Source organism: Amblyraja radiata, chromosome 13 (genome assembly GCF_010909765.2).
Source record: "Amblyraja radiata isolate CabotCenter1 chromosome 13, sAmbRad1.1.pri, whole genome shotgun sequence".
Taxonomy (NCBI): Eukaryota; Metazoa; Chordata; class Chondrichthyes; order Rajiformes; family Rajidae; genus Amblyraja; species Amblyraja radiata.
Genome location: NC_045968.1, coordinates 60,547,594 through 60,575,075, shown reverse-complemented (window position 1 = coordinate 60,575,075; position 27,482 = coordinate 60,547,594). Strand labels below are relative to the sequence as shown.

The window sequence follows — 27,482 nt, the reverse complement described above, 5'->3', positions numbered from 1 at the left end:
TCTACGGTAATCTTGTTCCCCTTCAATTTACCTAGCTTGTAAAAACAAATAACTGCAGATGCTGTTTTAAAAAAAAAAAGAGTGCTGGAGCACCTCAGCAAGTTAGACAGTCATTTCTGGAGAAGGGTCCTTGCACGAAAAATCACCTATCCATGCTCTCCAGAGATGCTGTCTGACTCTCTGAGTTGCTCCAGCACAGTCTTATTTTTGATTTGCCTAGCTTGGCAGCTTTGGTGAATTGAATGCATGGAAGCATATGTCTCGAAACTGACAAATCAGAAAGGTGAAATTTGTATGCATGGATTTTGAAATTGGGCAGTAATTAATTGAGTGTCAATATATTCACTACATGAAGATACTTTTTTGTAATTGAAAATAATTGGCTATCCCATGTTTTCCTGATGTAATTTGCTTCTTTCATCACTTTGACTAATTTTTCCTGAGATCTGTCATGCTCAGCCTCTCCTTCTAACTTGGTATTTATAATGTAATCATTCATTGTGATTTGACACAGAATTTAAACGCTTATGTGCAAAATACTTTACAAAGTCCACTTGTTCATTGCCTTTTGCAGCTTGGCACACCAATACAACTGGTTGCCATAGTGAATTTAATAAAATTCAAAATGGAATAAATGTTGGAGACGAAAATAAAATGCTGGAAGCATTTAACAGGTCAGGCAGCGACTGTGGAGAGGGAGCCAGTTAATATTTCGTCAGTGGACTTGTTCCTGGCTGCTTAGAATCCGCAGCAGCATTTGAAATTCATACAACTTTCTAGGTTTACAACTGTAAATTAAGATCTTGTTCTGGGAGAAGAGTGAATACATGTTTTGGAACAAATCCCACAAAATTTGAGAGGCGCCATTTTGATAAGCAAATTTTTATTTTGCGTTTTCTTGGAGTATGTCCCTTTTCATATGTGGGAATGCTTATAGTTGCACCCTGGAATGATTATCTTATTTAAGTTATTGACCCCATCATTTAACTTATTCCTAATTAGTTGCCTTAACTTCTGACCTTTGATCATTTGTGGTTGCTTAACATTTTAGATGCCTTGGAAAATCCTTGTGATTAGTGATTGAGAAACACCATTTTCTAGCATGCTTTAGGTGAAAATGGGTGAATAGCTTGCAATATTTACTTGGTCAGTAGCGTTTTCTTATTACCATTGGAATTGTTTAAGAGCCCAAGGCAAGGAAACTCTTAAACATCCATTTGATCACATTAATTTTGAAGTTGCACACATATTTTAGTTTAGTTTGGAGACGCAGCATGGAAACAGGCCCTTCAACCCACTGAGTCCATGCTGGCTCTCAATCATTTGTTCGCAGGCTTTCTATGTTATCCCACTTTCTCATCCACTCCCTACAAGCTAGGTGTAATTTAAAACAACATGATTAAGCCACAAACCTGCACATCTTTTGGATGTGGGAAGAAACCGGGGGAAACATGTAGTTACAGAGAGAGTGTGCCACTCCACACAGAGCACTTGAGGTCACGATGGATGGGTTACTGGCGCTGAGGCAACAGCTCTACCTGTTGTGCCACTGTGTTACCCATGTGCGTGCGATGACTAAGGAATTTATTGCAATCTTGCACAGGTGTAGGAAAGTAAAGATATATGTCTTATTTTGGCATCTTATTTTGGCCGAGATTTGGATAACCTGCTGTGAAAATTTCCCTGACTCTTAGTGCTTCTACCTCCTTGGCTAGGTTGTACATTTCAAGTTTAAAATCTGTATTGGAGATATAATTTTGCCATATACTGAAGCAAGAGTGGAGCAGCATTAAACTGGGGCTTTGAAATAAATCCGTACCATTCCTGCACAATTTGAAGGGAATTTTGGCTAACATTCCTATCTCAATTAATGCCAATAAAACTGACTCCAGTTAATTTATTTCTCAATGGGACCTTGTACTGCAAAATTGACTGGCATCTTTGAGCAAAATGACAATGGTATGGTAGAAATCATAGAAACATAGAAAATAGGTGCAGGAGGAGGCCATTTGGCCCTTCGAGCCAGCACCACCATTTATTGTGATCATGGCTGATCGTCCCAAATCAATAACCCGTGCCTGCCTTCTCCTGTTTTAGCAGAGTCCTTGTGTGTGAAGTTTTGGTGGCTATAAAATTCAATTTTCTCCAAGAACAAATACATTTGTGCAACTTATTGATTTGTTCCTAAGATTTAAAGTGAATGCTTTACATTGATGAATAATTTGCATAAGACCTTCAGGAGGATGTAAAAGGATATGGAGTGAACATCAAACACTGAGCTTTGTATATATAGGTTGCATTTGATAAATAACAAAAGGTGCAAAGCAAAAATGAATGTACCTAAATTCAATTAAAATGATGCTGCAAAATCCATTTATTTGGAACATACATGCAAGTTATTTGCTATAAATGTTATATATAGTGCTTTATCTTCCCAATGTCTTTGTAATGTTAGGTAGATTTAAACTTTTTGGGGAAAAAAAACATTGCTGAAATATTGTTAAAAGAAATCTATTAAACATGGAATAAGTTATGCAAGTTTCAGTTGGGAAAATAGTAGTGTTCGATTTGTGCAGGTTTAAAGCTTTTTGTCAATTCGCTAAAAGCGTTACCGTGGCCAATTAGCTTACCAGAACATGAGATGTGGAATGGAACAGCCACACCTGGCAAAAGCCCCTGCGATCATGCGGAGAATGTATCAAATGGCCAGCAGCGAAGGTCAAGAATCCTGCAATAATACCTCTAGTCCTGGATTCCCAGTACTCCTGTAATTTAAAAGCTACATCCACTCGGTGTGCATGCTGCTGTACTGGGAACCTGACAGTATTGCAGCAGCTAGATTATGATCACATTGTGGAGCGGACCACTGAGGCAATGTGCTGATGCTGCCACCGAGGGTTGATGTTAGTATGTGTGGTACAGTGCTGAACTGTGGGGCATGGGTGTTCCCTTGTCAACATAATGATCATGGACCATTTCTGGGGACTAACAGTGGTCTCAAAATATGGAGGGTCTGCTGTTTGTTCCAATTGAAGGCCCAAATTCCCAGTGTCAGGCAGGGTATGGCCCTGATTTCTTTCCTCCATCCCCATTAAGCATTAAAATAACTACCATGCCAATATTTTGATATCTAAAGAAATGTTGTGATATTACATTAGGGACTATGATATGGGTGCAAGTAGTAATGGAAATTGGTGCCTATGAAATCATAACTATACTTAGAAAAATTGGGTTTCTTGTTTAGGTCATGCAACTGCAAGCATTTGTCCAATTACAGACTATACACGGGGGGGGGGGGGGAATGATATGTAAATTATTTGAATTGGCCTGTTAATTAAATAGATTCTGACATCGACTTGAAAAGAACAAAGGACTGTAACCGCTCAATTAGTTTAGTTTATTATTGTCATATGCTGAATATGGAAGCGATTATGTGGAGGTGGCATTCACAAACTACTAGACATTGATAATCCATTGTGTATAGTGTATTTTATGTATCTATTGTGAAATGTGAGATTTTCCTTTTACCATTGGCTTGACAGAATTGATAGAGGACCAGAACAAGCACAGAACAGCCTCGGGACGTTACAGCACAGTACGTACAGTTTTATGGCTTTCTAATTTGGGAAGAATTACATTTTAAAGGACTATCGCAGTATTTGAAGAGTTTTGTGTCTTTGTCTTTTTATTCTCTCAGATCAAATTTATTATTAATAATAGCAATAGTGGAGTTTTTATAATCTGTATTTCTTGCTTAATCTTGTTTGTGGCAACATTGCTGCAGTACTCCTTAAAGTGTCAAGAATGTTCAATTATATATACATGCAACAGAACAGTGACATTTTTATTTGTGACTGCTTTACATGCCCATTAATGCAATAACAACAATAGACAATCTCAAATTCAATAATCAAATTAATAATCAGTAATACGCGGTAACCAGACCATAAAAGCACAAAACTGCAGTCTGTAGTGCAGCAAAAACAGTCCATAATAGATTTTAGTTGCTTGGGGAGGGTTGTTGTTCGTGTTATTCAGTATTCAAGAGCCTGATGGTTGCTGGGAAGAAGCAATTCCCTTGGAGGTCGTGGTTTTCGGGTTCCTGTGTCACCTTCCTGGTGGTAGTAATGAGATCAGTGTGAGCAGAGTTGTGTGGGTTTTTGATATTGCTGGCCTTTTGAGGCAGTGCCTCCTGTAGATAGATGGGGAAAGTGAAGTCATCCAGAGCCCCTGACTGAAAGTGTGACAAGGCATCCACGGCACATGCCAACATTTTGTTAACAGTTGAAGGGAATAATACAACAATAATTGCATATTGAAGAGGCAAAAACACAATGTTTGTTAAATAAAGCTTTAATGTTGGACAATAATCTTTCATAGATTTTTTTGTTTGATTGCCTGCAATTGCATTAGTCTTTTAAAAATGTAATCATTTGCAGTTGAGGTACTTAATGGAATTATATGTAATTATAATATTTTGATGGTTTTAGTTCTGTGGTGAATGATTTCCATGATCCTGTGATAGGTCAATAAGCTGCATTTCTGGTGTAAAGACAACTGTTGAATGAATAACTTGTCCACTTTACGAAGGGATTCCCAAACACAAGAATATAGGAGCAGAAATAGGCCACCGGACCCCTGAAGCATGTCCTACTATTCAATATGCTCAAGACTGATCTGTGCTGGGATAAACCCCTCTTCTGCATTCAAACCTACTGTCCCTTCTTATTAATGCCTTGGCATTATCCTTTGAAACTAAATGTTACATTTAGTGTCCATTATTTTCAACAAATATATATTTGCTCCTTGTAAAACTGCACATTTAGTTTTATATGGCAATATTTAGTTCTGATCCATTTTAAGTCTTTATTGTAGACTTTGCTGCAGCATAGTTAAATTCAATGATACATTTTGATTGTACTAATTCATATTTGTGTGGAACAAGGATCAGAGTTTTATGTCAGAAAAAAGGACCCAGAGCTAGGAGAGAAGAGGATTGATAGTAATAGTAATATTAAACCTGTGGTTGCTAATAAATGGAGATTTGTGCATTTGCACACAACTTGTATTGCAGAAAACCAAATAATCTTCCACAGGTGTAGGACCTCCTGTCTTACCCTAGTGGCATGCTTCACGAATAAGTCTTCACAGTTTTTACAAGTAATTTCACTATGCAGGAGATCACAATTATGATCTATTCTTTCCTAGCTTAAGGTCTGTGTGCAACTGAGTGATTTGCAGATGGGTAGTAAGGGTAAATCGACTAAATGATAACTGAGTCAATCGCAGTAGAGTTTGTCCTTGGCATGTGTTTTCTAGCGGAGGCCACTGGACAGCAATCGAGAACAGGAGTATTAGCTGATTTCTTTTTTTTTCTCTCTCTCGACTTCCCTAGTCCAGGAGTCCTGAGGCCATTTGTAGCATTTCATCTACCATCTCAGTTGACGTCAGCTAACTGAGTACAGATCAGGGATGGGAACTTTTGGTCTGTGTGGGTAAGTTCCACACTGAACAGTACATTGATTTCCATTTTGAATGGATTAAGATTAAGGTTCTGGGTATTGATGTAAAGTGCTTTCAGTTCCGGTAGTTTTCCACTTTGAATAGTGATGATTAGGGTTTGGGGGTGGGGGGTTGAAGAAGAGATTAAATTACTATTTAGCTTCTGCATCAGATTTGAGCTGAATTAACAGATTTCAGGATGCTTAGTTATGTAGCAGTACATACTGCTTTATTAGTCTGCTTCACTCTTCTTTCCTACCCTAACCCTGCCCTATCTGCCACTTTCCTTTACTTTCCACCACTTACCCCACCTGACTCTTTTGGTGCAACTAAGTTAGATTTCTTTGTTGATAGATGTTGCCTTGTTAATGTGGAATGGTTATACATCTGGGATAACTTGGATGAAAAGGCTATTAATTTAATACATGTTATCTACATTGAATGTATGTTGATTTCCCGACTTTCCTGATAGTTTTTTGATGACTTTAGCTTGATTAACTTAATTTAAAGTTGCATAAAAATAAAATTAAAATAATTTGATACTCAAACCTTGAATACTGTTCAGCTGTATATTTATTTTCAGTGATTTGCTCATCAGCAGTATTTTGAACCTTTGTAAATTGGGCCATTTACTAGAATTAATCAAATTCTTCTGTTTTTAATCTGTGAAACCAGATAAAGGTTAAGCAGGAATCACAGTTCTGATTTTGTCATTGAATAGATTTCACAACCAGTAGGGGCTCCATATGGTGTGCCACATGAAATGAACAAAGGACCCCAACCTATTGGAGGACTTCCATCTGCCCCACACCCATCCCCTTCTGGAATAACCCAGGTAATGTCACACTTTTTAATCTACCAATGTGATCTTGCTTTCTAAACGCATTTTTTTTTAAAGTACCACTTCATTGTTTTTAGACTGCCTATCAATCTGGCCAGACAACTGCTGCAGTAGTTTATGCACCACAGCAATCTCCACAAATGAACACTCAACCACAACCACGGCAGGTAAGAAATTTCAGAATGGAAAGTTTGTAGAACTATTTGAGTAATTGTATAATCATAGTCGTGCAGCAGTCCAACAGATCAAGATCCTGCTGTCATTTTTGCTCACCTTATTCGCTATCTACAATGTCACCCACTTTCATGTCAACTGTAAACTTGCCAATTATGCCTTGTATGTTCTCATCAAATCGTTGATATAAACCACGAACAACAAAGGGCCCAGCACCGATTCCCAATGCACACCACTCATCGCAGCCTCCAATTGGAAAAATAACCTTTCACATACACCCTCTGCTTCTTTCCATGAAGCCAGTTCTCTATCCAGTTGGCTAGATCTCATGCGATCTGATCTTCCAGAGCAGCTAACCATTGGAACCTTATCAAATGCCTTGTCAAAGTCCATATAGCCTACGTCTATGGCTTTGCTCTAATCAACCATTTTAGTTGCAAAAAGTTCACCCACGGACACTTTGGTCACTTGCCCTACTCAATTTCCTTAAAAATGGTCCAACTTTGCCCTCTCCTGTGAAGGGCCCTCTGCATATTGCCTGTGGAACCTTTCTTGAACATATTTCACAAAGCCCATCCTGTCCATGCCCTTGGCACTATGACAGTCCCAGCCTATATTGGGGAAGTTATAAACCCCTGTTATAACTACCTTTTTAGCCTGATTGCTGTCTACAATCTCTGCATATTTGCTCCTCCAATTCCCGCTGAATATTTGGGGTCCTGTCGTACCCTCCCAGCAACGTAATTATCCCCCTTTTTATTTTTTGGCTCCACCCATACAGACTCATCGGATGAACCATCTGTAAAGTCATCTCTGACTACTGCCGTGACATTCTCCTTGATCAATAAAGCAAAAATAAAACCCCCACCTCTATCTGTCCTGTAGCCCCAATATGTGTAAGAAGGAACTGCACATGCTGGTTTACACTGAGTATAGACACAAAATGCTGGAGTAACTCAGCGGGTCAGGCAGCATCTCTGGAGGAAAGGAATATGTGACGTTTCGGGACGAGACACTTCTTCAGATTGAGGGTCAGGGAGGGGAACACTGGAGCTAGGGAAAGTACAGAACAAGGTAGAGCCTGCTTCGATGACTCAAGAAAGATGGAGCTCACAATGGTGCATTGTAGGCTGGGGAATACAGAGAAATACGTTTTAACTCCCATTCCCATACTGACCTTTCAGTCCTGGTCTGCCCCTACTGTCACAGTGAACTCCTATTTTACTTGGGCAGCTTACAACTCAGTCACATGAATATTGATATCTCTAACTTCAAGTAACCCTTGCATTCCCTCTCTCTATATCCCTCCCCCACCCTAGCCCTCTTGCTAATTTCACCGTTTGTATTCCTTCACTCCACCTTTCCTGGTTTCCAGGTGCTCCGGTTTCCTTACGCCCAAAGACGTGTAGGATTGTAGGCTAATGTATAGGCTTCTGTAAATTGTACTTAATGCATAGGGATGCACAAGCTGTGCCGATGGGTCAAGCAGTCTATCCTTGAATTGTATTCCACTCTCCGTGCAGAACAATCCACCTGATCATTTCAATATACCTGGCACCCAGATACTGATGACACCTCATTTCTTTCCATATCACCTTGCATTTTGCCATATGCACCATCTGGTACCTCCTTACTTTCTCACATGATTTTGCGGCATCTACATTATTGCCATAACTCAACTAGGTACGTGCAATTATTGTATGTTGGCGTTTCATCTCAGTCATGATTGTAAAGTGGCAGAGGTAAGAGGCTGCTAGCTTCTTACATTTTAAGCTACAGTGCCCTCCATAATGTTTGGGACAAAGACCCATCATTTATTTATTTGTGTCTGTACTCCACAATTTGAGATTTGTAATAGAAAAAAATCACGTGGTTAAAGTGCACATTGTCAGGCCATTTCTATACATTTTCATTTCATCATGTAGAAATTAGATTGGTATTTATACATAGTCCACCCATTTCAGGGCACCATAATGTTTGGGACACAGCAAATGAAAGTAACTGAAAGTAGTCATGTTTAGTATTTTGTTGCATATCCTTTGCATGCAATGACTGCTTGAAATCTGGGATTCATGGACATCACCAGTTGCTGGGTGTCTTCTCTGGTGAGGCTCTGCCAGGCCTGTATTGCAGCCATCTTTAGCTTATGCTTGTCTTGGGGGCTGGTCCCCTTCAGTTTTCTCTTCAGCATATAAAAGGCATGCTCAATTGGGTTCAGATCGGGTGATTGACTTGGCCACTCAAGATTTTACCATTTTTTAGCTTTGAAAAACTCATTTGTTGCTTTAGCAGTAAGTTTGGGATCGTTGTCTTGCTGTAGAATGAACTGCTGGCCAATGAGCTTTGAGGCGTTTGTTTGTACTTGAGCAGATAGGATGTGTCTAAACACTTAGGAATTCATTATGCTACTACCATCAGATGTATCATCAATGAAGATAAGTGAGCCAGTACCTTCAGCAGCCATACGTGCCCAGGCCATAGCACGCCCACCACCATGTTTCACAGATAAGGTGGTATGTTTTGGATCTTGAACAGTTCCTTCTCTCCTCCATACTTTGCTCTTGTCTCATCTGTCCACGTGACCCTTTTCCAGAACTGTGGTTGCTCCTGCAGCTGTAATTTCTACATGGTGAAACCAAAAAAAAAAACACATTGCACGCTAAACTAACCATTTCATGTTTTCAGAATGAAGTGCGTAGTTACCAGTCGGAATTATGCTCAATGAAGCATTCACATATTATTTCTGCTTCTAATTAAGTCACAAACTAAACATATTCACCAATCAATGATATATACCACAATGACATGCAGCAAAGTTACAATACAGTGTCTCAACTCTTTTTACACATTGCAATTAAAGCAATTTCTATTATTTCTTTCCACTTCCCAACAAAAATGTGGTTGGATTATTCAACGTATGATCAACCTGTGTCAATAAATCCTGGACCACGGTAACATATGCTTAACCATGCACTCCACAGATTGATGCAAGCATGTTTTATGTGAAGGACCGAAAATTATCATGACATGGCCATAGCATAGGTCGTTAATTGCTATTGATACCGAAACACTCTCGCTTTCCACATAATTTATCCACAACAAAATATACAGGTTGCAAGGAAATTTCTAAAGGTGTTTTATGATAATAGCTGTTAAAACCGACTATACCCATCTGACAGGTTAAACATTACACTAACTGACAAGAGATGGCCAAAGGACATAACTGCAGCAAATGTTCTTTTGGTAATATGTTTAAAGGTGTCAAAATGCCACATTACCGGACATTCAGATTAAATGTATGTGTTGTGAACAGCAATGAAGACACCCAGTTTGTATGCACCAGATTAAAAAATAATTATTGATAAACGCTGTTTCCATCATTCCCGCTTCAGAATTAATGTTAAAATTTCAACTGAAATATCTCCTGACCAAATTTATGATGTATATGACTGACTGTAGAAGTAAAACCTGGATAAATCCAACGTATAGTTGTGAATGTTGCTCATTAAATAACTACAGTACTGATACTCCATATTAAGAGTATTGATTTGCCGTTAAAATGAATTCTGTAATAACGTGTCAATAGTAGCAGTGACAATCGAACACTGTGGTTTTAATGTTTCATGTGTTCACAATTTAATTACAAAACAAATAATAACATTGGGATTTAAAACACATTTGATTGCTTTCCATTATCAAACATAGTCAATTTTCGCTCTGAAGACATTTCCAGCACAGTAGTGTTGGGGGGGGGGGGGGGGGTGAGAAGGCAAGGTGCGGGATGGATGGATTGAGGCAGGGGAATTAGTGCGTGTTGGTTGGAGTAGGTAAAATTGTGAGGGGAGAGTGTGGGGAATGTCAGTGGGGTTGAATGGGGTGGATCAGTACGGGATTGACGGGGGGGCGTCAGTACAGAATGAATGGGGGGTCACTACAGGATGAATGGGATGATCACTACAGGATGAATGGGGGATCAGTACAGGATGAATGGGGGATCAGTACAGGATGAATGGGGGATCAGTACAGGATGAATGGGGGATCAGTACAGGATGAATGGGGGGGGGGGTCAGTACAGTGTGGATCGGAGGGTCTGTGCAGGATGAATGAGGGTTTGCTACAGGATGAATGGGGCGGTCAGTAAATGGCTGCTGCTGTGCGGGGCCCGTCATTCGCTCCGACCCTCCGTCAACCCACACCCCGTATCTTTGCTCCGGACCACGTCATCGCCGCTGACACGAAACGTCACGTTCCTTTTCTCCAGAGATGCTGCCTGACCCACTGAGTTACTCCAGTTTTTTGTGTCTATCTTCGGTATAAACCAGTATCTGCAGTGCCAAGCTGGGCAAAATTACTCTGCATTTAGGTTGCCCGACGGCACTTTGGCTGGTCATTGGCACCCGGGCAACCGCTAATTTCGAGCCCTGCATGTAATTTTTTTCTATTACAAATCTCAAATTGTGGAGTACAGAGACAAATAAATAAATGATCGGTCTTTGTCCCAAACATTATGGAGGGCACTGTATGTTCAGCAATATCCACAAAGTCTTTTGGAACTTTTTCTGTTTCTGCACTTATACGATATAATATAAATAATATTATATCATATATCGTATAATATGATATAAATCACTAGTGTAAAATGCATTGTTTTGCCAGATGAATTTAAAGGACAAATGCCTTTAAAGCATCTGTATAGAACTGAACAATTTTACTCCTGACCTGAAATGTCAGCTACTCGTATTCTCAAGAGATGCTGCCTGACCCGCTGAGTCACTCCAGTGCTGTGCCTTTTTTTGTAAACTGGCATCTGCTGTTCCTTGTTTTGCTGTTGGATCGAATGCATTCCGCTTGCTAATGCTTTTCCCCCCCCCCTCCCCTCTTTTCTGTAGCAATACTACGCAAACAGAGCCCAGCAACAGAATAGTGCTTCCAGGGTTCAGAGTAGTGCAACGACTCGACCTGTGGCCTCTGCTACCCATGTCTACCAACCTGGCTCACAGACTATTATGATGATGACAACCCAACAGATTCCTGCTTATCAATCACAAGGACCTTATTATGTCCCAAACCAGGCAAGTGCCTTTTCTAAACAAACCTTGTTACTCTTCGGGTTTACTTTTGGGCACTGCTTGTTTTCATAGACTTAAGTTGACTATCATCGAAGAATTCTAGCAAAAGAAAAGTCTGTATAACAAAGATAGTTGAATTTCTGTACTGTTAAGAAAACAATTTCATTGTAAATTTCCCATTAAAATTACATGTATCCATCAATCCTGTGTTCAATGTTGAAGAAAACTGACAAAGGAGACATTTTACTATTGCGTAAGGTGCTAACTTTCCTCAGAGCTCCATGCTAATCCCATTAATGTAACTAAAACTGCAAGACATTGCCACGGTTGCTTCATAATTTATATACAATTTTCATGGGCTTCTGAAGAGGCTCAATAAAGCAATTTCCTCATTAAATATTGTATGACTAATCCTGCCTAACTTTGCCATTTATACTAATACAGCATTTTAATTTTCAATATTGGATATCTTTTAATTATTTACACTCAATATCTTTCATAACTTTAAATATCTTGCATAAACCCCATAACTATATGTTACATGAATCATTATAATGTCGAAGATAAGACACAAAATGCTGTAGTAACTCGGCGGGCCAGGCAGCATCTCTGGAGAGAAGGAATGGGTGACGTTTCGGGTCGAGACCCTTCTTCAGACTTGTTTTTAATGACGTTATAATGTCTGTTGGCAATTCATTGAATCTACATTATACGTTTTAACAATGCTGGCATGTATGGATCAATTTCTAATTTTCTTAAAGTGTTTCACTGCACACGGTATTTCTTGAGTATCTACTTATTCCCCTATTCTAATTTCTCAATTTGCAATGTTTCTTCATTTAGTTTTGGCACGTCTTATCCCTTTTATACCATTGTCATTGTTTGTGAAATGAAGAATTTTAAGTGTCTATTGAATCGTTAGGGCAATCCACTGACTTTTTGTTTAAAAAACAAGTGTCTTACAGCTCCTATATAAATGCAGCTATTCTTTTAACCTACACTGCTTCTATTGTTCCTTGGGCTGAAGTTTTACCAGTTTAATCTCCTTTTAGAGCAAGTCTGAAATCAGCTGTTCGCTAAACTAACCATTTCATGTTTTCAAAATAAATAGCAGTGAGCTAGTCAATAGATGGAATTATGGGCCTGTCCCACTTAGGTGACTTTTTAGGCGACTGCAGGAGACTTTGCAGTAGTCACATGTTCGCAGGTGGTTGCCGGGTAGTCGCCTTCATGGTCGTGCGGAGTTCCCACGTTCTGGGAACTAGTCGAGGCCTCATGGTCGCCGTGAATTTTTCAACATGTTGAAAAATTAGCGGCGACTAGAATGAAGCCGCCATGGAGAGTAGTGAGAATTTTCGAGCCGTAGGTGGGTCGTCAGGAGGTCCTAATGGGTTGCCAGGAGGTTGAAGGTTCTTGGAGGTTCTCGTAGGTTGTAGCTGGTGCTGATCGGTGAATTTCATTGGCTCATTGGGGAAAAAAAAGGTAAGGGGTAGTTTTCAGAACCAAGGATAACCGACCGGTAATGTTAAATGTCCACCGAGCTTCACAGCCGTGTATCTCTGGATTCTTAAAAGTTGTCTCCACTTCTTCTTCCCCTTCCCCCCCACTCTCCTTCCCCCCCCCCCCCTCTTTTAAATGACTCAACGTGTGCTGTGCTTTAGCCAGCCTTTTACAGCGCTAACCTTCCTGCTCATCACAGTGTGTCTGTTTCACCTTGGCTTTGCACCGTGTGAATTTTTTAGAAAGCGCTCCCCCTGCTTGCCCTGTCCCCGCCTGCATCACAGGCTGGTGACGGAAGCGATGTGTTTGAGTGTGTGTGTATGTGTGTGGATTCCACTCTGACAGTCGCTATTCCAGTTGCCGGTTTTTCAGGCGACTGCCGGCAACTTGACAGTCGCCTGCAGTCCGCTGAAAAATCACCTAAGTGGGACAGGCCCATTACTTGGTTTTTTTTTCTCAGCCGTTTGTGCAGTTTGAAAGCTTGAGATTTGCTTGGCATGCAGTTTTTTGCTGGCACAGGTCATTCTACAATGAAATAAAATATCGGCAATTTATGTCTGTTAATACTGATGGCCATTAGAAGTAAATTATTGCTAAGAACTATTACAAAGCAGTCAATTTGGAGCTAGAAGTTAATGTTAGTTATTTTTTTTGTATTACAGTTCCGTTCATCATTTGTACAGCCAACTCAGCAGTATCCTGTTCCACCCGGGACTGGATTTTATCCAAACCCAAATCCTGGGGAGTACCCTTATGGTAAGATATTTATAATTGTCTAGTAGTTTTGCTGGTAGGCGGTTGAAGACATTGCTTGAATTGCCAATTTGAGGGGCATCACCATAACAATGCTATCGTTAATGTCCTTCTTGGTGAACTAGCTGATATTGCATTAAAGCATACTGCTTTTCAATCAGGATTTAAATCAAATCCAAATTAATATTGAAGTTTCCTGCTCTCAAATGTATGTTTGTCCATCAACTCTATTTCTAATGTCTAGAATTCATAAAATGACAATGATTCAATTTGAATAAGATTTTAAGCCATCTATTTGAAAAAGTTATGGTGTATTCATAATTGGTGTTGAGACCTCTTTCCCTGCGAATAGTACATGCTTGCTATTTCAATGTGTGATCCAGATATTTCCACTGGTGTTTGTTCTTCCACTTTAACCTTGTAATGAAAATAATTTATCCAGCTGCCTTATCAAAGGCCACTATTTGCTGCTTTATCCGGCAGTACAGGATACCTGCAACTCTGCATGGAGTTTTGTCTTGTGTTCTTTAAATCATTACATTAAATCTTTGCTATTGAAAACGGTTTGTTGCTGTTTAGTTTCTCCTAACCTCCAACATTGATTCCACAGATGTGCAGACTCAATCTCAATGCTGTGCATAAAATTAAAAAATGTAATGCATTAGGTCGTTAATGCCTGCTCCGCTATGCGTTGAGATTAATGCTGATCATTTGATTTTGTGCCAATTCCTATAATAACCCTAGATACATTGATTACTTATAAAATATAATATCTGTCTTGACTATGTTCAGTGACTGAGGCTTCACAGCCGCCTTGGATAATGAAATTCAAAGATTTGCCACTCATGATGTGCAAACCTCATGTACAGACCCTTGTTTTTAGACTAGTTTTGGTTCTAGACACACTGGCCAGCCGTTTGTGCAGTTTGAAAGCTTGAGATTTGCTTGGCATGCAGTTTTTTGCTGGCACAGGTCATTCTACAATGAAATAAAATATCGGCAATTTATGTCTGTTAATACTGATGGCCATTAGAAGTAAATTATTGCTAAGAACTATTACAAAGCAGTCAATTTGGAGCTAATTCTTTCCAGATGTAACGTCTCCATCATCTCTGCTGCCCACATTTTGGTTGTGGACATTTTTCAGTGTCTCCTACGGACATTCTCCGAGTTCAAATCACGGGAAAACTCGGGAGAACTCTTGAATTGCCTCGTACAGTGGGACAGGCCCATAACTCTCTTTTGAATGCATCCAGTGAATCGGCCTCCACTGCCTTCCGAGGCAGAGAATTCCATAAACTTACAACTCTGTGCAAAAAAGTTTTTTCCTCATCTTAGTTCTAAATGGTCCGGGGTGTGAGATTGCAACCTTCACGTGGTCCGCCCTGTTTCACCGAATGCAATCAACCTGGCGTGCACAATGAAATAAGATCAAATAGAACAAGTTGTCCTACAACTTTAGGCTGTGCACGCCATACGCAAGAAGAAGAATGGTCTACCCCTTATCCTTAAACTGTAGCCCCTGGTTCTGGACTCCAACATCGGGAACATGCTTCCTGCATCTAGCGTGTCCAATCCCTTAATAATTTTATATGTTGATTTGGATGAAGGAATAAAATAACATAGCAAAGTTTAGTAATTATATGAATTGAAGTGGCAGTGTGGCGTGGCAGTTATGAAATGCTGATGCTTCATGGGGGCCTAGATCGGCTGCCATGGCAAGAACATTTGCAGATATGAAACAATGTAGAAAAAGGAAAGATCATCTACTTTTAAGGGCAACCAAAAAATGTAAATGTTCCGTATACACAGACCACAATGTTAACTCGTTGCAACATCGTTGTATCAATATATGTCTGGCGTTTAATGAACACCGGTGTATTCGTTGTAGACTTTCTTCCCAGTTTTCTTTTGTTATAGCCAATCCCATTTCATTTTCCCATGCTTGACGATATATTTCCGTTATTGGATTCTCCTTATCCAAAATGATGTTATATATATAGGCTATTAATTTTTCTGTATTTGGATATAAATTAAACAGTTCGTCTAACAGTCCTGCTTCTTTATTTTTATAATCTTGTGTATTGGATTTAATATAATCTCTAATTTGTAAATACCTAAACAAATGTTGTGGAGACAATCCATAAATATCTTGTAACTCCTGGAATAAAAGAAATTTTCCTTTTCTATAAAGGTGTTCTATCCTTGTAATTCCTAAATCATCCCATTGTTTAAACCCCCCATCTAATATAGCAGGTTTAAACAATGGGTTATTCATAATTGGTAATCTAAATGAGAGATTATCCAAATGTAGAGTCTTAACTATTTGTTTCCAAATACGTCTATTATTATATATTATTAGGTTGTCTTTATAAATTTTTTTTTGTACTTCCGTTGGTGCAAAAATTATCGAACCCACATTGAAAGGTAGACAGTCTTCCTTTTCTATATTTAACCATGTCGGTTCATGATCCATATTTACCCACCAGAAATTCATATTCTTAATCTGAACAGCCCAAAAATAATATAAAAAGTTTGGAAGTGCTAATCCTCCATTTATCTTAGCTTTGCATAGATGTTTTTTATTTATTCTGTGATTTTTATAATCCCAAATAAAACTATTAACAATATTATCAATTTAAAAAAAAAAAGTTTTCGGAAGAAAAAAAGGAATAGCCTGAAACAAATATAACAACTGTGGTAGAAATACCATCTTTATGGCACTTATTCTACCAATCATGGATATAGGAAGTGTTTTCCAATATAAAATATTTTTTCTAAGTTTATCTAATAGTTGAGGATAGTTGGATTTTATTAATGAGTTATGAGTTTTAGTTACGTTAATCCCTAAATATTGTTTAATCCATTCTGGTAGCCTGTAACGCCCTCTGAAATTCCAAAATAAACTCATCATTTGGACTGTCTTTATCAATTTTGCTGGTCATAATCTCGGCACTCAATATGATATTCTTTCATTAATCGCATGACAGCGGCCTAATCCTAGTACTGTTTTCTATGTTCCCCCTTGACCACTTATTATACATGCAAGTTGTCTCCAGCTGGTGTTATGGTGAGCATAATAAGCAAAGTTTCACTTTTGACGCAGTGAGCTCCAATAATTTACCCCTGTTTAACCCTATCTACGTATCGTTCCAGTGTTGTTTCACGGCTCATCCCAGCCATTCTACTGTACTTTTCTCGTCTAGCAGATTTAAAAAATATAAATGGAGTGTCTCCTAATATTTAATTTTTTGTTGTTTAGAATCATTAATTTAGATCCATCAGGTAGAGAATCGTTAATTCATTTTCAAATCTCAGTATGCGATTAAGTCAATGAATTCTGATAATTCAGCAAATGGTATATTGTACCTATAATTGACGAAATTTTAATACTGATAGTAAATGCTGTTTTGAAATGCCAGACCCAATGCAGTGTTCAGTGCAAGATAACATTTAGTGTCATGTCATTTGTCATAATGGTGCAACTGTTTTGCAAAGGTAGATATATTTAAAAGGCTATGAAAATTAGGATTGCTATTTGGGTTAATGCCTACAATTGCGCAAAATAGAAGATTTTGTATTTCAAAAACACATCTGTCAGTGGACTAAGGAAAAGAGCAGTATTCTAGTGTCCTGCACCATGGAATGGAAGAACACCTATTTGTGTTCAACTTCATAACATGGTAAGTTCCTCGTACTTTCTATCAGGATTTTGTATGTCCAGCTGGAAAATTAACAGTGCAATGGTTTTTATATGCATCAAATCAATTTGGTGTATTTTCATAGACTGCACTTAAACAGTCAGTCATGTTTTCTACATAATTTCAGCAATAAATTTATCATTGCTATTTTCATAAGACAATTTGAGCTTAACAGAAATGTAAGCATTATTGACATGAGTGTCTGATATTTAAGGGCCTGTCCCACCAGCATGCGATTGCATGCGTCTAGCGCGACCAAACGTGATGGCTTGAGGCGTACGGCCTCGCGGGGCCGGTTCCACTTCCAACAGTCTGGAGTTGTGTGGGGCTGGTCCCGACATCATACTCACCAATCAGCTGGGCAGGAGGTGGGCCGACTGAATTTGGACGTCGCACGGTGTCGGGCGGTTACGTCATAACGCAACGGCACGCCGGGCGGTGACGTCATCATGCAACGCCACGCGCTAGGCGTACGCCGTCAAGACGCTGCGTACGGCGTTGAGACGCTGCGTACGCTCATCGAGGCGCTGCGTACAGCCTGAATGCGACTGCGGGCCGACAGGCCATTGCTGCGCTGAATTTTTGGACCGTGTCAGTTTTTCGGAGTCCCGCGCGATGTTGGAACCAGCCCCGCACAACTCCATACGGCTCCGGCAATCGAAGTGGGACCGCCTCCCCGAGGCCGTACGACTCAAACGACCACGTTAGGTCGCGCTCGCCACATGCAGTCGCATGCTGGTGGGCCAGGCCCTTTAGTTTTAAACAAAAAAGCACAATTGTACATTGTTTTTATTTAGATAGACCAGTTAACAACCTTCTGTACGGAGTAGGAAGTGCAGTTTAAGCAAATAATTTGGTTCAGCAAATGTGGGTTTTTTTCTGGTTTGCATCCTCTGGTTGACCCATACAGATCTGATATATGTTTGGATATCTAAAAAGGCATAATTTATTTCCCTTGCAATTGTCCTGAAAATGTAAAATTCTAATTTGTATGTACAATTTTATATTAATTCCACCCACTGCAATTATCTTGAAATAAGTTTAGGTTTATTGGTGATTTTTGTTATTGGTAACAATTGGATTTTCAATTGATCCAGTTTGCAATTGCATCAAGCAGCAGGAAATGTATTGTTTTCTGGCTTTATAAAAGTCTTATGGTAATTGGCTTTGATTCGTGTATCCAAATAGTTGTTGCCTAAATATTTACAATACTAGGGTAGATAGTCTTGCAGCGTGGAAATGGGCCCTTTGGCCCAAGCTGGCATAATTTACATGGTATAAAGAGTTCAATTTCTTATTTATGGGATATTTTACTTTTAAAATATCTAAAATCTGATTTCATAAATCGGTTAGGATGAATTGTGATTTAAAAGTCTAGTCTGATGCCTGTCTTGAATACATCTAACACAGTCCTTCAAGATTATATCATTTGTATAAGGAAAGACCAACTTGTTTCTAGTTTCTGTCTAGCAGTACTTGCAGAGGAACGTTTACAAGTGAGAAACCTTTGTTAAGAATGCATTAACATCATAAAGCGGCATCCTGATAATTTATTTGTCAAAATGATTGAAAACAAATTTTAACCAGAGCCCAGCATAAGGTCCCCCGAGTCTGCTCTGCCATTCAGTGAGGTTGATTCTTTGTTACATTCACTTTGCTTCTTGACATCTCTTCTTTGCCATGCTGAACCAAAAAGCCTTAGAGCAGTGTCTTCACCACCTCTGCACAAAGAAATTGCAACATGTCCCGAAAGGGTCAGCTAAAAAATGGCATCAACTGGTGAATGCCTCTTTTAAAAAAAAAAAAAACATATGTAATCTAATTCTTCAAACTATAGTGAGTTTAGATTCGTTTTGTTCAGTCTCCCTTGAAAAGATATCCCTCTCTTCATTGGAATTGATCTATACTGTCTCGACTTAAAAAATACTGTTAAACAGTTCATTACTGCAATTATGGTTTTTGCCAAAGCCCTGCACAATTTTCATTTTTAAGAAAAGGACAGTGCTGGAGTAACTCAGCAGGTCTCTGCAGGCAGCAACTCTGGCGGACATGGATAGGTGACGTTTCAGGTCAACTCTCTGGGGTGGAGGCTGAAAAAAGCCAAGCAAGTGATAGATGGATACATGTGCATGGGGATTGATAAAGACCAGAGTTGAAAAGACAAAAGGCTGTGAAATGAGGAGAGAAGTGCAAAATGTTAAGCCGGAGGAAAGGATGTAGTTGGCATGGGACGAGGGAAGAGGAAAGCGGTGGGGTAGGATAGTGTGAGAAATGTATGCTCATTCAGGTGGGGTACATGGATGGATGATGGCTGTTGGTTAGTTTCCTAAAATTGGTGAATTCAATGTGGTATCACTCAAGCAATGGAGGAGGCCCAGAAATGAAGTTCGATATAGGAAGGGGAGTTAATGGGTTCAAGGTCATGGTAGACTGAATGCAAATGTTTGGCAAAACCGTTGCCTGATGTAGGCTTGGTCTCGCTGATGTAAAGGAGGCTACATTGGGGACAATTTATGTAACACTGTACACCATGCTTGTCATAGTAAAAGCTAATATACCATTCCTTCGCTAAATACTTGCTTTTCATGATTGGCTCTTGACTAGTCTTGAAGATTAATGTTTTCTAATCTTGGTTCTAAATAAATGATTAGTAAATTATTAATTTTTAAAATATCTTTTCGAGTAGTCTTTTATGAATCAACTACATCCTGAAATATGACCATGTATGGTCAATATGCAATGTTTTTCTCACTAAATTGGATGTTCATACCGTTGCTTTAAAGTTTGGAGATTCAAGCATCGAGTTCATGCTAACCATCATCACCCGTTCCAACTAGTTCTGTTATTCCACTTTTGTATCCATTTCCTACATGCTGGGGACAATTTACAGAGGCCAGTTATCTTACAAATTGCTGTCTTAGGGATGTGGAAGGAAACCTGAGCACCCAGAGGAAATCCACATGGTCATACGGAAAACATATAAACTCCATACAAACACACCGGGTCTCTGGCGCTGAGGCAGTGGCTCTACCAGCTGTGCCACTGTGCTGTCCCTGAGCACAATAGTTGTATTGAGCAAAACAGCTTCTAATTTTGTTCATAATGCTGACCATGTTTTTTTCCCGTAGACTAGATTTCATTGTGTTTTCAGCATTGATGGAATCAGCGATTAATTTTTAACAAGGACAATTTGTAGTAGTTTAAGACTTTATACTGTACACTTTCCTCAGTAGGGTGTATACATTTTCAGCAATTGTCGGTGCTAAATTAAGTAGTCTTTAGATGGATTTTTATTTGCGGCTTGTTCTTAAATTTGGGGTCTAAATATAGCCTTACTCAAAGCTAACAATTAGTACTCAGAGTACAAGATTTTTATTTCATGTTTCAATGACCACTCCAGAGTTTTGAAAACAAACATTAAACAGAAGGGAAAATAACAATCTGCATATTTCCTGTATGATAACTTGATCAGTGACTGAAGTTTATCAATTTGTGGTGTCTGAATTTTTTTGTCAAGTGCTTCCCTTGTACTCAAATGGACTAAACATTTCAATATGAAAAAGAGGAACAACCCATTACATTTTTCAAATGTATTTTGATGATTGTGAAGTAGTTTACAAGTGTAAGTAATATCCTTCGGTTCATTGCATTGATTTGCAGTGAAGTTTCAACTATTGTGCAGGTTTTAAGAGGCCTTTTTTATTTTCATTTATTTTTGATGGTAGTTGATTATTTCCCTGGCTGAAATTTTGATAGTAATGTGCAAACTATTGGTTGACTTTGTGGTAGATATGTTGTAAATTTTGAAATATTATTGCCTGTGTTATTCATTGACCATTTGGGACCTGTAGAAACTCTCCCAACAAGGTGATTGTCCCCTATTTTTATTTCTCAGCTCCACCCATGTAGCCTCACTGGGTGAATCATCAGTAATGTCATCTTGAACTACTGCTGTGGCATTCTGTTTAATCAATAAAGCTACTCTTCTACCCCCCCACCTCTGTCTCCTGCCACACCTGTTCCCTGGAACATTAAGCTGCCACTCCTGTACCTCTCTTAGCCAGGGTTCAGTAATGGCAGCAGCATTCCAGTCACCATACCTGACCCGAGTTCACCTACCTTTAACCATCAAATCTCTTGCATTAAAATAAATGCGGTTGTTTTAAGATTGCACTAAACCTGTTTTGTAATTGCTCTAAAGTCTCCTTGTGTGACATGGAATTTTTTGACCATTGTGCTGAAATGCATTAGGAAAATGGTGTAGTAGTGCGCCAAGTACATGTTGAAAAATGGAAGACATGTTTATGTATTAAAAACTTTCCTCCAGATGTTAAAAGTAAAACGAAGTTGACATGGAATAGAGTAAGCTTGCTTATATTAATCTGTATATCTGTCCAAGTTCCCACTCCAATGTGTGATGAGAATTGGTATCCTGGATTATGGCAGTACAAATTGGCACTGTTCTTCAACGCTGAACATTGTTGTGATGCTTTTGTGGAATAATTCTGATGGTGTCTATCGCAGCTTTTGTATGTAAATCATGGTTTTCAGATGGGTTGTAGTCATACAGCACAAATGTGCCCTTCGGACCAGCAAGTTCTTGCTAACCGTACTAATCTAATTTACCAACATTTGATCTGTAGTATTGAAAAATCGTGTTTTGTTTAGATGCTCTTCAAATGTTCCAAGATTGCTTACCCAGCTCCACCTTTAGGAGTGTGTTCCAGAATGGATGAAAATATTTTTTCCTCTGCCTTCTAACCCTCTGATTCCTTAAACCTCAGCTCCCTAGTTTTAGATGATGCTATTATGGGGAAGGATTTCATAATTTAGCATGCCTCCTATCATGTTCTCATGTTCTTATCTATTCCAAGGAAAACTGCCATGGGCAGGTATATAGATTGGAAAGGTTTAGAGGGTTCTGGGACAAACGCAGGCGGGTGCGACTAGTGTAAATGGGGCTGTACGGTCAGCATGACGAAGTTAGGCCGAAGGGCCTTTTTCTGTGCTGTGACCACATGACTCCATTTAATCTCCCTCATAACTGCAGCGTTCCATTTCAGACAATGTTCTGCTTAATCTTTGTGCACTCTGCAATGCATTTGTGTCCAACTGCTCGGGATTGTGTGTTTATCAAGTAGCAACTTAGTTAGAAATCAAAGATGCCACTTAGATGAGAAAATTAGAAAATGACGTACGTAAGGTTTGTGCCCCTAGTGTGCTCATGGGCAGCTGGAATTCTGCAATCATCTATGAAAACGAAGTAATGGGATAATTAAGAACTTGTTCCAAAAACTCTAGGGAAATTATCATAAAATTCTACGGGATGATTTGTCCACCCTTCAAATATTTAGCACTGCAGTTAAAATCAGTTTGTATTGTGACTCATAAATGTACTCTCCAGAATCCTGTTACGATTGGTATCCAGCCAATAATGATTTGAAGGAAAGCATTTTCAGTTCCTGTTGGATTGGGCTCTGCTAGTTTATGAAGAGGGAAGTTGAGACTGCATTTTCTTGATGGTATACAACAATTGTTCTCAAAAATGTATACTTAGGAGTTTTGGATTCTAGGGGTTTGTGACTAATGTTTTTTTTCATTTTAGATTCTCTATAATTTCATAGGTGAGAGGAGCCAAGATTTAAAAAAAAATCTATTTAACCTTCATTTGGTTTCCTGCAAATGATTGACCTAAAGTAGAATTTTTCTAAAAGGAATCATCAGAGGTTGACCTTTCAGAGGATGGACTACTTACCCTTAGTTGTTGACACTTTGTCTCTTCAGGAACCTATTATCCAGCAACACAGGGAGTGCAATCATATTCTGCACCAGTGGCGCCTGCCACTGTTATGATAAATCCGGCTCAGCCACAAATGCCTCCAAAAAGAGAACGTAAACAGGTAAGTTCTTGCTGAACTGCATTCTCTTGGGTTGGTATTACAAAGTCTTGCCAATACTTCTCACACAATTACTCTCTCAAAACTACGTTATTAATAAACTTGGTAAATATTTAGTTAGATGTTTTTACTGAAAATTAACTACCTTTCATGTTTTATTCTAAATTCACTGCTGTCATATTTTATTTTAGTTGATGCTCGATTTATATGACAGTCCTGCTCTGATGCCCTCTGTTGCCTGATAATATAATTTACCAATATTTTTTTGACTGCAGAATTTTTAATGAATTCAAGCTTGGAAAATCTTTTCAAACATTAATGTTTGGCAGCAATAATACTTTAAAATAAGGTGGCGCAATGGCACAGCTGGTAGAGCTGTTGCCTTGGAGTGTCAGAGACACAAGTTTGATCCTGACCTCGGGTGCTGTCTGTGTGGAGGTTGCACATTCTTCCTGTGACCGCGTGGGTTACCTCTGGGTATTCCGGTTTCCTCCTGCATCTCAAACACTTGCGGGTTATATGGTTAATTGGCTTCTGTAAATTGCCCCTGATATGTAGGGAGTGGAACTAGTGTGGATGGGTGATCGATGTTCAGTGTGGACTTGGTGTGCCAAACGGCTTGTATCCATGCTGTATTTCCTGACTAAACAAAAATAATGGCATTTCTCACCATTATGTTCAATTAAAAATGCAAATTGGTTCTTGAATGTGTCAATTGTGCTCACTTTGCATGCCCACTGAAAAGCAATATGTAATTTATTCATAATCATAATCTTAATTTATTAGCCAATCATGTTTTGTAACATACGTGGCATTTGGTTTGCCATAGTCATACCAAAAAAGCAACAAGACGTACAACTGCATAAACATCCACCACAGCGGCTCCTCTACATTCTCTACTGTGATGGAAGGCAATAAAGTCTTGTCTTCTTTCCTCCTTTCTTCCCGCGGTCGGGGGAGTCGAACAATGCGCTGCCGGTGATCGAGCTCCCACGTCGGAGTGGTCAAACTCCTGCGGCTTGGGGTTCCCGAAATCGGTCCCTAATCAGGGACCGGGAGCTCCACAATGTTAAAGTCCGCAGCTCCTGCCGATTGGAGCATCAAAGGCCGACCCCTGGCAAAGGGATCGCCCAACTCCAAAGATGTTTAGTTCTAGAAGTCCCAAACACGAGGCCGCCAACTCCACGATATTAAGCCGCAGCGCGGGTGGAGATACGACACCGAAAAGTCGCACCTCCGTCGAGGAAAGAGATAAAACAAGTTTCCTACACCCACCCCCCACAAATACTAAAACTTCATAATGTTTGGGACAAAGACCCATCATTTATTTATTTCTCTCTGTACTCCACAATGTGAGATTTGTAATAGAAAAAAAATCACGTGGTTAAAGTGCACATTGTCAGATTATAATAAAGGCCTTTTATACTTTTTGGTTTCACCATGTAGAAATTACAGCTGTGTTTATACATAGCCCCATCCATTTCAGGGCACCATAATGTTTGGGACACAGCAATGTCATGTAAATGAAAGTAGTCATGTTCAGTATATCCTTTGCATGCAATAACTGTTTGAAGTCTGCGATTCATGGACATCACCAGTTGCTGGGTGTCTTCTCTGTGATGCTCTGCCAGGCCTACATTCAGCCATCTTTAGTTTATGCTTGTTTTGGGGGCTAGTCCCCTTCCGTTTTCTGTTCAGCATATAAAAGGCATGCTCAATTGGGTTCAGATCGGGTGATTGACTTGGCCACTCATGAATTGACCATTTTATACTTTTGAAAAACTCCTTTGTTGCTTTAGCAGTATTGTCTTGCTGTAGAGTGAACCGCCGGCCAACGAGTTTTGAGGCATTTGTTTGAACTTGAACAGATAGGATGTGTCTATAAACTTCAGAATTCTTCATGCTACTAACATCAGCAGTTGCATCATCAATGAAGATAAGTGAGCCAGTACCTTCAGCAGCCATACATGCCCAGGCCATAACACCCCCACCACTGTGTTTCACAGATGATGTGGTATGCTTTGGATCTTGAACAGTTCCTTCTCTCCTCCATACTTTGCTCTTGCCATCATTCTGATATGTTAATCTTCGTCTCATCTGTCCACAAGACTACTTTCCAGAACTGGTTTGCCTCTTGCAGTGTAGCCTCTGTATTTCTGTTCATGAAGTCTTCTGCGGTCAGTGGTCATTGACAAATCCGCACCCGATTCCTGAAGAGTGTTTCTGATCTGTCGGACAGGTGTTTGAGGATTTTTCTTTATTATAGAGAGAATTTTTCTGTCATCAGCTGTGGAGGTCTTCCTTAACTTTTGTGATTAGTAATCTCACCAGTGCTCTCTTTCTTCTTAATGATGTTCCAAACAGTTGATTTTGGTTAGCCTAAGGTTTGGCTGATGTGTCTTAACAGTTTTATTCTTGTTTCTCAGTCTCATAATGGCTTCTTTGACTTTCATTGGCACAACTTTGGTCCTCATGTTGATAAACAACAATAAAAGTGGGAAGACTAGGTGCTGAGAGCTCTCTTATACCTCCATTAAGGAGGCAATTAAACACATCTGAGCAATTGCAAACACCTGTGAAGCCATGTGTCCCAAACATTATGGTGCCCTGAAATGGGGGGGACTATGTATAAACACAGCTGTAATTCCTACATGGTAAAACCAAAATGTATTTTTTTTCTATTACAAGTCGCAGATTGTGGAGTACAGTGGCAAATAAATAAGTAGCGGGCCTTTGTCCCAAACATTATGGAGGGCACTGTACATTTTACAACAAACTAAAAACACAAAGAATGAAAAAGGCGCAGACAGACCGTTGGCGAGGCAGCCATCGTGCGGCGCCCCCTGGTGGTTCTGCGTCTGGGTTTTAAAGCATTACAATGCTGCCATTTATAACCTGCTTTGTGGCACAAGCACTGGTGTTAGATAGAGCCAGCCTTTGTGCCATGTCTTGCACAGTCCTGAAGTCAAAGCCAATAAAACAGTTTACAGAGCCCAGAATCAATTCTTGTTCTTTTTGGATATAAGCAGTATGTATGCCTGGTGACCTAGCTGGTTTTGCTAGACGTCTGCAAATCGTTGCTTGACTTGGTTGCCCATTGTCCATAATCCCATCCAGGTTACACCTGAAGTCAACCTGTACCTAGAATGGCAACAGTAATAAGAGTCCATGTGAATGCAAACCACAATGTGGTAAATACGTTTAATGGATTGTTCTCGTGCTGGAGATGACTGCAACCAGAACCGAGGATTGTGGTGAACAGAGATAGATACAAAATGCTGGAGTAACTCCGTAGGACAGGCAGCATCTCTGGAGAGACAGAATGGGTGAAGGGAGATAGATAGATAGATAAGGAAGTGTGAAGGGGTGAAAACAGGGCAAAGGGAATGAAGTTCAAGGGAAATGTAGGAGAGATCATTGTTACCTGGGAGAAAGACAACAACGCAAACAGAGATAATGTAGTCAGAGACGGTAAGACTGGTCGGAGAACTGGGAAGGGGAGGGATGGAGAGATTGACGGGATCCCACCCCTAGCCACATCTTCCCATCTCCACCTATTCCTTCCCCCCCCCCCCCCCCCGACTTCATCCAAGGATCCCGGTAGTTTAACCTGGTGAGGCAGAGTTTCACTTGCACCTCATCTACTGTATCCGCTGTTCCAGGTGTGGACTCCTGTATATCAGTGAGACCAAGCGCAGGCCTGGCTATCGTTTCACTGAACACCGCCGTTCAGTCCGCCTGAACCTACCTGATCTCCCGGTTGCTAAACACTTTAACACCCCCTTCCATTCCCACACTGACCTTTCTGTCCTGGGACTCCTCCATTGTCAGAGTGAGGATCAGCACAAATTGGAGGAACAGCACCTCGGATTTCGCTTGGGCAGCTTACACCCCAGTGGTTTGAACATTGACTTCTCTAACTTCAAGTAACCCTTGCTTTCCCTCTCTCCATCTCTCCCCCTTCCCAGATCTCCGACCAGTCTTGCTGTCTCCGACTACATTATCTCTGCTTGCTTTGTTGCTACCTTCTCCCAGCTAACAATGA

The 27,482-nt window shown here is 39.8% G+C and overlaps 1 protein-coding gene across 9 annotated transcripts in view; it reads left to right on the top strand.

The window, feature by feature from the left end:
- eif4g1 (eukaryotic translation initiation factor 4 gamma 1) overlaps positions 1-27,482 on the top strand; it is a 112,363-nt gene that overhangs the window by 13,502 nt on the left and 71,379 nt on the right. For 4 of the 9 annotated variants that reach the window (XM_033032187.1, XM_033032193.1, XM_033032186.1 and 1 more), the window contains 7 exons: positions 3,543-3,595; positions 5,396-5,495; positions 6,224-6,337; positions 6,421-6,510; positions 11,407-11,589; positions 13,749-13,842; positions 23,325-23,440. In XM_033032187.1, coding sequence (XP_032888078.1) covers positions 6,266-6,337; positions 6,421-6,510; positions 11,407-11,589; positions 13,749-13,842; positions 23,325-23,440 — 555 coding nt within the window. In that variant the 5' untranslated portion in view covers positions 3,543-3,595; positions 5,396-5,495; positions 6,224-6,265. The remainder of the gene's footprint in view (positions 1-3,542; positions 3,596-5,395; positions 5,496-6,223; positions 6,338-6,420; positions 6,511-11,406; positions 11,590-13,748; positions 13,843-23,324; positions 23,441-27,482) is intronic. The other 5 variants (XM_033032189.1, XM_033032190.1, XM_033032188.1 and 2 more) reach the window with 3 other exon arrangements.